The sequence below is a fragment of the Lycium ferocissimum genome, chromosome 6 (genome assembly GCF_029784015.1).
Source record: "Lycium ferocissimum isolate CSIRO_LF1 chromosome 6, AGI_CSIRO_Lferr_CH_V1, whole genome shotgun sequence".
In the NCBI taxonomy this organism is placed as follows: Eukaryota; Viridiplantae; Streptophyta; class Magnoliopsida; order Solanales; family Solanaceae; genus Lycium; species Lycium ferocissimum.
In genome coordinates, this window is record NC_081347.1 from 61,429,527 (window position 1) to 61,444,779 (window position 15,253).

Sequence of the window (15,253 nt, forward strand, 5' to 3'; positions counted from 1 at the left end):
TAGGGTGTTTTATTTTTAGGGCCCGATTTACCCCTCTACTTCGGGAAAAGGTTCATATTTACCCTCCGTTAAAAATAGGGGCAAATATTTCAACTATTGTAACGAGTATGATAAACGCTGAGCAAGATAACGATAGAAATACGAACCTTTTTCGAAAAGAGCAAGAATCGTGCCCTTTTCCCTATTTTTATCGGTGAAGGAATAAAGATTTATTCTATTTACAAGAAAGATACGGAAGAAACTACGACCACTTGTTTTTTCTTACCACACCTTGTTTGATTTATGATGATGGAAGAAACTATGACCACTCATGCATTATCTGTTCATGCTTCAATATGAAAAATAATTTACACATCAAAAAAAGTAAGTGAGCACTAGTTGGAAATCACAAGAAGTTTAGTGTTAGAATTAGAATTTGAAGTTTATCTGTTTAAAATTTTTGATTTTTTTTAAATTACTAAATTTTAAATTAATAATTTATAAATATTGAATTAATTTCTAAAATAAATACAAAATATGAATCAAACCTACTGATTTCTCAGTCGAATCCGCTGCCAACACTCTCCCCTCCGCCTCTAACCAGGTCACCATCAAATAACAATCAAAGCATTTTTAGAGAGTAGCAGTTTATATTTGGCTGATCTATTTCATCAAAGGTTTAGTTCTTTGGGGAAAAGCTACCTTTTCGAAACTTTATGAAAAATAACTTCTGCTACCACTCAAAAATACTTATTTTCCCCCTAAAAATTTGGTCAACACCTCAAATATACACTTTTTGTTATTTTTAAATAGCACTTTTGACTTCTCAGAAACTTGGCCAAAGATTCTAGTAAAGTATTTGAGGTTATTATTGTTCTGAAGTGAAACGTCCGTAGGCGAATTTATGTATAAAATTTGAGTACGCGTGAATACACGTACTCGACTAAACTCGATACGTTATGTATATAACTCTGAAAATATATCTAATACATATTAACTGAAGGAACACATGGCCAAACCAGGCTAAGTGCATCACTTGGTTAGGGACTGTGTTTATTTCCTCAAGGTCTCAAGATCAAACCCGAGCTCCTGCACTTTTTTATGCTTTTATTTTCTAAAGCAGCATTTTAACTTTCCTTTTTATATTATTCTTAATCCTTTTTCTTCTGTAATTCTAATTATCCAAAAGTAAAAAATACGTTTCATTTTTATATTGCATCTAATGAACTTTTCCCCTCTTTATTTCTAATTACCCAAGTCCCAAAAGGCAAAAGAAATCAAAAAATTCCATAGGCACTGAGCTGCAATGAACCAAAAGCAAAAGAAACCAAGAAACCCCATAGCTAATGGTGAATCCATCCTCTTTAAATCCTGGATTCGCCTCTAGAGAGCGAGTTTATAAAATTATCACTACTTACATTTTAGGTGACCGGACAACTTTTACACGGTCAATGTATGATAATTATACTCTTTTAATTGAAAAGAAAAAAGGAAAAAGTTTAACAGAAGATCCATTTATATAGGAGGTATCAAGTGTCAAGGCAATTAGACAAACAAAATGATGCTCTTTCTACTCTTTGTAAAGATTGGAAAAAAAAACACCGCCACCAGGTCTATACCCTTTTATTCACTTTTATGATATATTATCCCTCATCCATTAATCTCTTTAATGGTCTATCCTTGATAAATCAAGAGAGCCCCTCTTTCTCTCTTAATGAGCAAAGAATATTAAGATCTTGAAAACTAATAGCATATTAGCATGCTTTTACATTTATACCTAGATAGACTCTTAAACTCAGCGAGTTTTTAAGATAGACGCACTCAAACTTTTATAATTGTGACCAGTTAAGTTTTTTAAGATAGACACTCAAACTTTTATAGTGACCAGTTAAGTTTTTTAAGATAGACACTCAAACTTTTATAGTGACCAGTTAAGTTTTTTAAGATAGACACTCAAACTTATATAGTGACCAGTTAGGCATTTTGACTTGGCAAATATGTGTCTTCTGAGCACTGGTATTCACAGGACCAAGTGTGTGAAATACACCTGCTATTGACATGTCAAATGAGACCGATTCTTTCTTGGAGGAAAAGTTTCGACTTCTATAGATTGAAGATCGTCTCGACACACAAAAACACATAATACTTCCACAATTTAGTCATTAAAGAGTTTCGTTTAGTGGGAGATTAGTCTCTCATAGGTTTATGCTTTCTTTTTATATGTATAGTTTTCTTTGTCGTCTTATTTATCGTCGTTGCAATTGTAAACTTCCGCATGACGCCATATTTATTTCGATCCCCAACAGTTACGCCCCCTAACTGGGGCCGGGGGTGGGGGGGTGGGGGCACTATTGGACATCCATCTTGTACATTTCGTGGTGTGAATCATGTTCTAACTATCTGAAGCGTATTAATAAACTTAGCCCACCAACAAAAGCTATTCAAGTGTGTCATTAATATAGACTGAAAAACTGAAATTCGAACATAACGTAAAAATATCTGAAAGCCAACAAGCCATGAGCCTCTAAGGACTGAAATCAAGTATGAAGCTTTAAGGTCGGTTGCCAAAAAAAAAAAAAAAAAAAAAAAATCACGGGAAATGAGCTCGGGAGGAGGTGGTTTCTCCGAAAAAAAAAAAGAAATTCAATATTATCGACCTCATGAGGTCGGTTAGTCCTTAAAAAAAAAAAATCAAATTCTAGAGGTAGGTATCTAATAAAAAATTTATATAAACAATTAAGAATACCGACATCAAGTGGTCGGCATTTAATAAAAATAATTAATAAGTAAATACAACTATTGGCCTCACGAGGTCCGTATTTTTAATATTTTCCAGGTTGGGTGTCAAAAAATCGGGTAGACCTCAGGAGGTCATGTTTCTTCGTCAGGATTTTACCGACCTCCTTTTTGAGGATGGTTTATCCAAAAAATCGACTTCCTAAGGTCGGTCTTCGGGGTTGATTTTGGGAGTTTTTAATTCGTGTTAGAAACCCATAAAAAGAGAGCGGTAATGAGATCAGTGTCCCATGTTATAGTTCTTTGATGAGAAAGAGATATATCTTTATCGGTGAGGAATAAAGATTTATTCTATTTACAAGAAAGATATGGAAGAAACTACGACCACTTGTTTTTTCTTACCACACCTTGTTTGATTTATGATGATGGAAGAAACTATGACCACTCATGCATTATCTGTTCATGCTTCAATATGAAAATAATTTACACATCAAAAAAGGTAAGTGAGCACTAGTTGTAAATCACAAGAAGTTCAGTGTTAGAATTAGAATTTGAAGTTTATCTGTTTAAAATTCTTGAATTTTTTTAAATTACTGAATTTTAAATTAATAATTTTAAATATTGAATTAATTTCTAAAATAAATACAAAATATGAATCAAACCTACTGATTTCTCAGTCGAATCCGCTGCCAACACTCTCCCCTCCGCCTCTAACCAGGTCACCAACAAATAACAATCAAAGCATTTTTAGAGAGTAGCAGTTTATATTTGGCTGATCTATTTTATCAAAGGTTCAGTTCTTTGGGGGAAAGCTACCTTTTTCATCTTATGAAAAATAACTTCTGCTACTACTCAAAAATACTTATTTCCCCCCTAAAAAATTTGGTCAACACCTCAAATATACACTTTTTGTTATTTTTAAATAGCACTTTTGACTTCTCAGAAACTTGGCCAAAGATGCTAGTAAAGTATTTTGAGGTTATTATTGTTACGAAGTGAAACGTCCAGAGGCGAATTTATGTATAAAATTTGGGCCACGTGAATACAAGGTCACTCGACTAAACTCGATATGTTATGTATATAACTCTGAAAATATATCTAATACATATTAACTGAAGGAACACATGGCCAAACCAGGCTAAGTGCATCACTTGGTTAGGGACTGTGTTTATTTCCTCAAGGTCTTAGGATCAAACCCGAGCTCCTGCACTTTTTTATGTTTTTATTTTCTAAAGCAGCCTTTTAACTTTCCTTTTTATATTATTCTAAATCCTTTTTCTTCTATAATTCTAATTACCCAAAAGTAAAAAACGCGTTTCATTTTTATATTGCATTTAATGAACTCCCCCCCCCCCCCCCTCTTATTTCTAATTACCCAAGTCCCAAAAGGCAAAAGAAATCAAAAAATTTCATAGGTGCTAAGCTGCAATGAACCAAAGGCAAAAGAAACCAAGAAACCCTATAGCTAATGAGCCAACCCATCCTCTTGAAATCCTGAATTTACCTCTAGAGAGAGAGTCTATAAAATTATCACTTATATTTTAGGTGACTGGACAACTTTTACACGATTAATGTATGATAATTATACTCTTTTAATTGAAAAGAAAAAAAAAAAGAGAAAGTTTAACAGAAGATCCATTTATATAGGACGTATCAAGTTTCAAGGCAATTAGACAAACAAAATGATGCTCTTTCTACTCTTTGTAGCCCTACCCATCATTCTTATTTTACTTCTTTCTAAAGCCAAAAACATTGGAAAAAACACACTGCCACCAGGTCCTATAGGCCTACCATTCATTGGAAATTTGCATCAATATGATACTTTGAACCCTCATCTCTATTTTTGGAAACTTTCTCAAAAATATGGAAAAATCTTCTCGTTGAAACTTGCTTCTACCCCAATGATCGTAGTTTCTTCAGCAAAATTGGCAAAAGAAGTATTGAAGACACAAGATTTAGTATATTGTAGTAGACCTTTTATTTTTGGCCAGCAAAAATTGTCTTACAATGGTCGTGACATGATCTTTGCACCTTACAATGACTACTGGAGAGAAATGAGAAAAATTTGTGTGCTTCATCTATTTAGTTTCAAGAAAGTACAATTATTTAGTCCAATTCGTGAAGATGAAGTCTCAAGAATGATTAAGAAAATATCTCAACAAGCTGCCACTTCACAAATTACAAATTTGAGCAATTTAATGATTTCACTAACTAGTACAATTATTTGTAGAGTTGCTTTTGGTGTTGGGTTTGATGAAGAAGCACATAAAAGGAAGAGATTTGATTATATTTTGGCTGAAACGCAAGCTATGATAGCTAGCTTTTTTGTGTCTGATTTTTTTCCATGTTTAGGTTGGATTGATAAACTTACTGGATTGACATATAGACTTGAGAGGAATTTCAAGGATTTAGATGAGTTTTATGAAGAACTCATTGAGCAGCATCACAACCCCAGTAGGCCAAAATCTATGGAAGGAGATATTATTGATCTTTTGCTTCAATTGAGGAAAGAGAAATCAGCACCAATTGATCTCACTTTGGAGGACATAAAAGGACTTCTAATGGTAAGTTTCCATGTCTAAAACCTACCTATTTCACGTGCACTCGCGCGCCCACACACACGTGTATATATATACCAATGGTAAATGAGCGGGTTGGATCAGACATGGGTGGGTCAAATTGGATCATGATCCTACCCGCTCAAACTTTACTTGAGTAAAAATTAGCTGGGTTGAGAAAGCTAGGTCAAATGACGGGTCCAACATGATCCGAAACTCCCCCTCCCTTTTATGTTGCTTTTTGAAATAATCTGAAAGCTATTTTATTTTTATTAAATTATTAGCTTATATTATTTCAGATTTTTCATAATTTCCAATTATCTCCAAATCTGATTTTGTATATGTAATTTCGGATTGCAATTTGGGGGTTGCATTATTTGACTCGTTAATTTTAACCCAATACCTTGTTTCGAATTAACCCCTAGGATAAAGTCAACAGACGTGTCAGTTTAAACTTTGTTGGGTGGATTATTTAGATTGATTTTGCCACATTAATAGACGTGCAATAAGTGGAGTACAAATGTATTTATGATTGCCTTGAGAATTTCTCATTAATTGACAATTTTTATCTTCTTTCCACATCAATTTACTTGTGTAGAATGTATTAGTTCTTTGGATCAGACACTAGCGCAGCTGCAATAGTATGGGCTATGACAGCCTTGATGAAGAATCCAAAATCCATGAAGAAAGTCCAAGAAGAAATAAGAAAATCGATTGGAGTTAAAGGCATTGTGAATGAAGATGATATTCAAAATATGTCTTATCTCAAAGCAGTGATAAAAGAGACATTTAGATTATATCCACCAGTTCCACTCCTAGTGCCAAGAGAATCGATGAAAAAATCCACATTAGAAGGGTATGAAATTCAGTCGGGAACTATAATTCAAGTTAACTCATGGGCAATTGCAAGGGATCCTGAAGTATGGGAAAATTCAGAAGAATTTATACCTGAGAGATTCTTGAATAATGATATCGATTTCAAGGGAAAAGACTATGAGCTAATTCCATTTGGAGCAGGAAGAAGAGGGTGCCCAGGGATTACACTTGGGGTTATATCCACGGAACTTGTGTTGTCAAATCTTCTTTACGCGTTTGATTGGGAGTTACCTTGTGGAATGAAAAAAGAGGACATTGACATAGATGTTAGGCCTGGAATTACCATGCATAAGAAAAATGAGCTTTACCTTATGCCTAAGAATTATCTGTAGATTCATGTAAGCTATCCTCTGATAAGGATCTAAACCGAGTTCTATGAAGTTAGTCGAATTCATTATGTTTTACTTAAGAATTATGTATACATGTCTAAAACACATTTAAATTTGAGAAAATATAATAAAATCATCTGCATGCTGAATTTACTGACTTTAAATTCTGGATTCACTTTGCACTGCACTGAATCTTAGGAGTGTCATATTTTAATCCTAAATTCGCCCTAAGTTTCAACTTTTGAGACGAACCCTCTGATATATAATTTTTAGCAAAGAATTAATACTAGTGCTCATAAAAGGATAATTGTACCCTTTATTCACTTTTATGATATATTATCCCTCATCTATTAATCTCTTTAATGGTCTATTTGTTAGAAAAATAATATTTTCTATCTAATATCTCAAAAATAAATAATAATATTTTCATTAATCTCCTTAAAGCTTTCATTCAATTTGGTCAAATGTGTCTGTTGCCAACGTCCTTTTTTATTAAATTTGATCAAATGAATGATTCTCATCATCAATAGCCTTTAAGGCTTTTTACTCCTCTTAAAGATTTTGAATGTTGGCAGCTGAAAAAAAGGATTTAGAGATCAACATTCATCTTCCTATATATATGAACTTGTGTGTTCATTTTGAGAAAGTGAAAAAATACTAAAAACAAAAACTACTTCTTCTCATTCTTTTTGTGCTGGGTTACCTACTTTAGTGAAATCTTTGTTAGATTCTGGCTTCTAGTTTTATACTAGAAGAACTTGTTGAATCCTGGGGATACACTCATACCGGGTGAAATATCCTTTAGACAGTGTCTTAATTGACATGTCTCAAGCTTTTAAGAATTTCCTGCAAGGTTCGCGAAAAAGTATTTTCCGGCAAGATTCGTGATCAAGTATTTTCCGTAAGATTTCCAACAATCTTAAGGATATCTCTCGCCATATTCTTATGAAGAATTGATATAGAATAACATCTGTCTAAGTTCCAGATATACTTCTGGTAATATATGAACGTTAAACGTACTTACAATTGGTAGATTTGGCCTCGTGATACATATAATCCCCTTTTTATTTTAAAAGTATTTATGGCCGTAAATTATTTGCCGGTGCGGATTTCTAGGTTGTTAATTTGAATTTAGTGCACATCATGCCATACAAAAGGTAGATATTTCATATTTTGTCAACTTTTAAAAGGATGATAATAGCCATTGATAAATCTGTTGTTCTATTATTGGTGTAAGTGATATAACCACCTAGGTTTATATATGACATTTTTTTTAGGTTGGTCTTATTGACGGCAAATTGAAGGAAGAAACTAGAAGTTTTTCATAAGGAAGATCTGAAAGTCTTACTGTTTGGTAATTTAAACGTTTGAAATTGTGATACAGTTACTTGTAATATGACGGGCATATGCATTACTTTACTACTATAAAATCCATGCTTCGTCATCAGTCACCCTTAAAAAAAAAAAAAAGGTGGGTCACATACTAAAAATACCAAGTAATATTAAAAAAAATAAGGTGGGAAAAAAAGTGGACCCCACCATCTCCAAACTCATGTAAAAAAAAAAATGGTGGATCTCATATTAAAAAACACAAGCAATGTCAAAAAAAAAAAAAAAACACGTGCACCCCCTATTAAAAAATCAAACAATATTCATGTAATTCCTAAAGTATCTCTATTAAGTCAATAATGGTGGATTCATTGACACATGCGTATCAACCCATTAGTGGGAGCAAATGAAATTATTGTACAGCAAAAAACATAGACCCCATATTATTGTTTTTCTTCAAAAGGTTAAGTAGTCAAACCATACAATTTCCTTTATTTTCTTATATTAGCTTGAGATCTAATCTAGATATTTAACTGTTGTATTTGCTATTCCGCCATGTCATTTATTTGTTATGTTTACTAAAATAAATATACTTAAAATATTTATATTTTTAAATAAGATAGAATTTAATTACTTTTTCATTTTTTTCCTTACTCTAATAAATGTGAAAAGAGATTAATGTCGTAAAATAAAAAATAATATTAAATGGAGATCAAATAATTAATAAGGTAAATTAGTCAAATTATAATTCTAATTGACGTTTCCTTAAAAAACTGTGCAAAAGACAACATGACAAGTAAAATGAGCTAAACCAAGAATATTTATCAAAAATTAAAAAATAGTAGTTCTTCGTTTAAATAGAAATCAAATTTCTACTTTGTTTCGTTTTAAACATGTAAAATTAATTTAATAATTTGAATTAGAATTATCCAAATCAAAATTTGATAAAAAAATAATAAGTATTGTTTAGGTCAAATCTACATACATTAACAATATAATATTTTACACCTTTAAATTAATCGGATTAAAATTCAAAGTATCAACTGATGCTTAAATATTGTTATTGTTTTATCTCAAAGAGAGGAAAATAGTTTCCTTTTAAACAAGTCTTCTCTTTTAAAAAGTATTAATAAATTTTTGCCAACTTTGTATTCGTAGCAAACACTACTATAATAAAGTTTTGGATACGGAGCACAAACTACAATGTTATATTAATCATGTTTTGAACATATATATATATATATATATATATATATATATATATATATGCCTATTCCGATTGAGAATATGGAAGTTTATTAGCAATATGAAATATATATATATATATATATATATATATATCTAACTCAAACACTTACTCAACACTTCTCTTCCTCTTAATCCAAAGTGCGCGCGTAAAAACGGTCAAACTTATTTTTATGATTATTAGTCAATATAAAATATATATATTTTAACGATTCATAACACAAGGGTAGTAGTACTAGTGTTACTAGCGTATAATCCAAAGTGTTGTGGGGTGGGGGGGGGGCATACGCCGTCTAGTCTTTTCCTAAGTTACGGTGATGTGCAAGATAGTACTATTAGTATTTAGTTTTTTTTTTTATTAATCTTGAGAAACGCTTACTCAAACCTTCAATGAGAATAATTATTGTCTTGTGTGTGGCTAACTAAGTTTCAGAAAGAAAATTTAGAGAATGATAATCCACTATTCCATATAAAAATATATTCACACACACACACACATATATATATATATATATATATATATTTCAAATATATAATTAGTATTAATGTGAGACTTTGTTTGTTAGACAATTTTGGTGCTACTAAGCATCTTTTTAAATATTTTCGTGATTTAAATCCAAGTTGAAGAAGAAGAGTGATTTATTTATCTTGGTGATTCAAGAACTTGAATAGTACTTGAAAAGAAAAAGTTCTTCTTAAACTACCATTTGGAAAAGAAATGGAGTGAAAGTTTTATTTGAGTATGATAAGATTGTGTCAATCAACATAATATTTTTGTGAGCAATATTGTAACCCATAATCTATTTGTGCTTATTATTTTTTAATTTAAATGACGAAAATATAAGTATTGACACTTACTTTTCTTATATTCTTTCTTAAAATATTCTTATATTCTTTCTTAAAATATTTGTTGATGGGGACAGAGTGTGAGTAAATTTTACGTAATTATTTGGGAAATATTATTAGATTGTTATTTATAAGATGAAATAATTTATGAGAAATTGCTTCTTATGAGTCATGAACATATTATCCCCTTACCTTAAAATTTTTGAAAATGTGGGGGTTATGGCGTCTTACGAGATTTATGCCGAAAGAAGTATTTTTAAACGTGATAATACTTCACTTGGTCTTTGTTAGTCAAAATGATTTTGAAAATGAGGTTTTGAGGAGAAGAAAAAGTACAAGGGTAGACAAATATTTTGGTGATGATTTGTATCGATTATCTTGTTGTTAATGATCTTAAAATATATTATGGTGTTATTTCTTCTCTTGGCGTATTATTTTGGACAGAAGCGTTTTGATGATAAAGTGTTATGATGAATTAATAATTGTTGACAAAAATGTATCTCATCTATATCCATTTATAATTATTGTTTTCTATTCGCGGGGTATAATAATATGAAAATTAGCCAAGTAGACCATAATGAAATATGAGTTTATGGTTTGGAGTTGGCTAGTAATGAAGCTAAAATACGTCTTAGTGAGTATTGATGTTGAGATAAAACCAACGTGTCTATATATTGTGGTTGTCAAGCAGCGTTAGCTGTAATGAATAATAAATTTTTAATGACAACAAAGTGATCCACACACATTCCCCGCCATACAATATACATATATTCCATGAATTATGTGATGTACACACACATGAATGAATTCGTCTCCACTCCAACATTAAGAGAAACATCAAGTGGAATAGGACTTTTGTCAATTGAGAAGATCAACAATGATAGTAACCTTCACAACTTCTATGTGATTGGAAAAACAAAATTAGGTTAAATTAATAAGAAATCAAAGAAAAAAAGCAGAATTAAATTATGTCCTTTATCAAGTTTGAAAATAGTTATATAAAATGAGGGTTGAGTTAAACTCTTAATCCAATTCATATTTTTATTTTTGTTTTTTACATACGCTTGATGATTGGAACTATATGAGTGTGGAGTGGTACCTATGTCCTATAAATTGTAATTTTTCATAAAGCTAAGCACTAATGGTAACGAGAAACACGCGCATGGCCTCTTAGCGCACTAAATTTCACTAACAATATAAAGATTGTGCGAGTATAATGTGATAGAATAAGATCATGGCTTACAAAAGAATTATTGGTTTATAAAAGTTCTAAACTTCACCATATTGTTTTGATCAAAATATTTTGATTTTATCTATTTTCTACGTGATAACAAATTTCATTAAAATCAGAAAATATATTAAAACCCAACAAAATTTTTTATTTTATTTCTTTTATTATTTTTGAGATATATGAGGGATTGTTAGAAAAATAATATTTCCTATCTAATATCTCAAAAATAAATAATAATATATTCATTAATCTCCTTAAAGCTTTCATTCAATTTGGTCAAATATGTCTGTTGCCAACGTCCTTTTTTATTAAACTTGATCAAGTGAATGATTCTCAATATCAATAGTCTTTAAGGTTTTTTTACTCCTCTTAAAGATTTTGAACGTTGGGAGCTGAAAAAAAAAAAGATTTAGACATCAACATTCATCTTCCTATATATATGAACTTGTGTGTTCATTTTGAGAAAGTGAAAAAATACTAAAAACAAAAACTACTTCTTCTTCTCATTCTTTGAAGCAATGAGAAGCAAGCTAAGAAGTGTCACGCGAATAATCCTAGAGCACCAAACATAAGATTCAGCCATATTTCCAACCTTAATTTCTTCTTTATGTGAAAATAACAAGAAGTTTGTTTTAATTGGGTATCAAGCTTTCAAGAATTTCTTGTATTCGAAAAAGTAGGGACAATAAGATTCGTGATCAAGTATTTTCCATAAAATTTCCAACACTATTCTATGAATCAGCAGCGCTCCCTCTTTCTCTCTTAATGAGCAAACAATATCATGATCATGCAAACTAATACTCCCTTCCTCCCAAAAAGATTGTCGTAGTTTGATTTGGTACGAAGTTTAAGAAATAAAAAGAAGACTTTTGAAATGTGTGATCCAAAACAAGTCTTAGATATTTGTGTGGTTGTAAATCATCTCATAAAGTTAAATTATTTCTAACTATGAAAAGGGGATAATTTTTTTGGGACAGACTAAAAAGGAAAAGAGGATAATCTTTTTGGAACAGAGGATGTAGCATATTAGCAAGCTTTTACATATATACCTAGATAGACCTTTAAACTTGACACATTTTATAAGATAGACACTCAAACTTATATAGTGACTAGTTAGGCTTTTTGACTTGGCAAATATGTGTCTTCTGAGCACTGGTATTCACAGGACCAAGTGTGTGAAATACACTTGCTATTGACATGTCAAATGAGATCAATCATTTAAAGACACGTGGAATTTGAAGATAAAAAATTACAAATTTATTTAAAAAATAACTAAAAATACAAAATAAATAAAATAAAGAAAGACTAATCCATCTTCTTCTTCAAACCCCACGCTCAGAAACCACTTCTTCTTCTTTTAATATTCATTCTGTTTTAGGTTTCAATTTTAAAGTTTGAACTTTGATGTTTTTGAGATTCTAATTTGATAGCTTGTCTGAATCTGAAGTTTTTGTTAATTACTTGAGTTTTTTAAGCTTGAATTACGGGGTTTTATCTTTCTAATGTAAGAATGGAGGAATCCAGATGAAGCCATGGGCAGTTATCTAGTAGACTTACTTCATTTTGGGTTGATTTTCGATTTCTAGTTTGAAAATTTATATTTTTGAGATACTTGTTGATCTGAATGCTAAGTAGTTTTGATTTTGAGCCAGAATAGCCATTTTTCCCCATCTGATATTCGCCGGAGGAGATGGATTGAAATTTTATGACTTTTTCAAATATAAAAATAGTAAAAAGCTTTAAAGATACACATTCACGCGCTTAGAATTCCTTTGAGACACACTCCTTTGCTACATAAGATACTTTTTTCTAAAAGACACATATATGTCAAGTTAAAGTGTTTAATTGGTCACTCTATAAAATTGAATGTCTATTTTACAAAATATCAAATTTAAGGAGCTATCTCGGTATTAAGCCAATGTTTTATATTATTAGATTATCCACAAGCAAGGTAAAAAGCATAAACAAAAAGATAATGAAGATAGTTGGAATCATTTCAAAGTGTAAACAAACACAACAAATGGGAGAGTTTTTGGAAGTTGAATTAGCAGACATGAAAACAATCATAAAAGCAAGGACTAAAGTAGTCCTTCTGAAGAATGAATTTGTTACTGATCTTTTGGGTTAAGACAAGAAAGAAGTTTTTTTTTTTTTTTTTTTTTTTCCCCTTTTCTTTATTAAAATGAACAAAGGTAATATTGTCCTCTATAATAAAAACCTTCATGATAATTCAGAAATCCCTACCATAAAATCAAAATCAAAAACTAGAATATTTATTTACAAATATATCCGTTCATATACTTTTTATAAATTTTTTATGTTTCCTTAATATTTTCAAAAAACTCTTAAGTGTTTAAACGACTCGGAGGGAATTGTTTTTTTACCAAAAGTCATTTTTTATCCAACTTGGGTAGTGATATCTTGATATTGTTTAATATACTTTGATTTTTTTTTAAAAATTTATCAACGTATCCAAAAAGACTAGTGAAAACAAAGACTAGCTTAGAAGGAGGAACTTCAATTGACAAAAAAAATAAAACAATTGCAATGAAGCCCAACGAATATCAAATGCAAATGGTTCGGTGAAAAGCAAGACCTCTACTTGTGGCCAGTGTTTTAAAAGGCGGGGCGTAAGGCGAGGCGTTTTACGTCTGCCTCAGCGAGGCGTAATCCCCGAGGCACGGGGCGTAAGCCTCATGGGACTTTAATTTTTAGTATTTCATAAAAGTATATAATTATAATAAATACTTTTAAATAGGTAAAATAGTGTAAAAATTTGAAGAAAACTATAAATATATGCTCCATCCCCCAAAAAAAACTAATAAGAACAATCTATTATACGCTACTTACAAGTACAAGTGACAGCTCGTTACTTTTTTGAGATAGTAGAAGACAGGATAAATAATTGGAAAAGAACATATATTAGGCATTCTAGCAATAAAAAATGGTCGTGACTTTTAAATTTAATGTTTCGGTTCCTTTTTTAAAATATTTGAGTAATTACTAGTTGACTTTTGAGAATTTGGGCATTATATTGAGGACTTATTTAACAAATTTTGTTTTAATTTGAAGAAGTTTTCTGGGCTTACGCCCTAACAAAATAAACTCGCCCCAAACGCCTAGACGTACACTCTGAATTGCTGGGCATACGCCTTTTGAGACTTTCGCCCCGGGACATTTTTGATACTCCCCGCCCCGAGGCTCGCCCCGAAAACACCTTTTAAAACACTGCTTGTGGCATTGGCGGCGTTAGAAAAATGAGCATGGTGAATGGGGATACACAGCTGGTTAATATGGTTGTAGGCTTCAATTGATCAACCACTTCCAAGAAAAATTGCTGGCATAATTACTAGCTAACTAGCTCCAAGGATGAACTTATTGCCACTTGAAATCAATACGGACATCACTAAGTTGATCCAATTGTTACAAGATGAAATTTTCATGTATAACAATTTGTCTTGTGACAACATGTTACTGTTAGGGTTTGCCTTGAATTTCCTGCCTTATTTGAATTATATCATAATTGTGTTTTATTTCAAAAATGTTTTTTTTAATGGAAAAGGTTTCCTTGGTGGAAAAGATCCCTTCCATATTTGAATAATCATTTCTTGGAGGAAAAGTTTTGAATTTTCATAAATTGCAGATCCATCTCTCACACACAAAAACATAGAATAGCATCCACAATTTAGTCATTAAAGAGTCTCGTTAAGGGGGAGATTATTCTCTTATAGTTTTATTATGTTTTCTTTTATATCAGTTTAGTACAGTTTTCTTTGTCGTCTTATTTATCGTTGTTCACGGTTTGCAATTGTAAGCTTCCGCATGACGCCTTATTTATTTCGATCTCTTACAAGTGGTATCAGAGCCAATGAGTCGGTCAATGATTCAACGAGGTTGAATACAGGTTCAAGATGGGTTCAAATCAAGCTGCAACCAATTTCACGATAATGAAGATTTTGTTCAGACTCAAAGTATAGCATGTGGAGATATGAATTTTCAACCATATTTTCAACATCCCTGCCGCTGCATCTTTAAAATAAAATAAAATATTTTTAAAACCATTTAGCCTACAAAATTTTTGGCTTTTTTTAACCATGGCAAGCAACAGTGTTGAAAATTATATG

General features: G+C 31.3%; 1 protein-coding gene across 1 annotated transcript; it reads left to right on the forward strand.

The window, feature by feature from the left end:
• The first annotated feature begins 4,397 nt into the window (after positions 1–4,397).
• Positions 4,398–6,481, forward strand: LOC132060874 (5-OH-xanthotoxin synthase-like). Its single transcript, XM_059453776.1, has 2 exons — positions 4,398–5,291; positions 5,882–6,481. The coding sequence occupies exons 1-2, from the start codon at positions 4,398–4,400 to the stop codon at positions 6,479–6,481; spliced, it is 1,494 nt and encodes a 497-aa protein (XP_059309759.1).
• The last annotated feature ends 8,772 nt before the right edge of the window (positions 6,482–15,253 follow it).

Bases quoted from the DNA above. Each gene is read 5' to 3' on its own strand.
- LOC132060874 (XM_059453776.1), top strand. From the start codon at position 4,398: ATGATGCTCTTTCTACTCTTTGTAGCCCTACCCATCATTCTTATTTTA. The intron at 5,292-5,881 runs GTCTAAAACCTA...AGAATGTATTAG, and splicing joins TTCTAATGGTAAGTTTCCAT to TTCTTTGGATCAGACACTAG.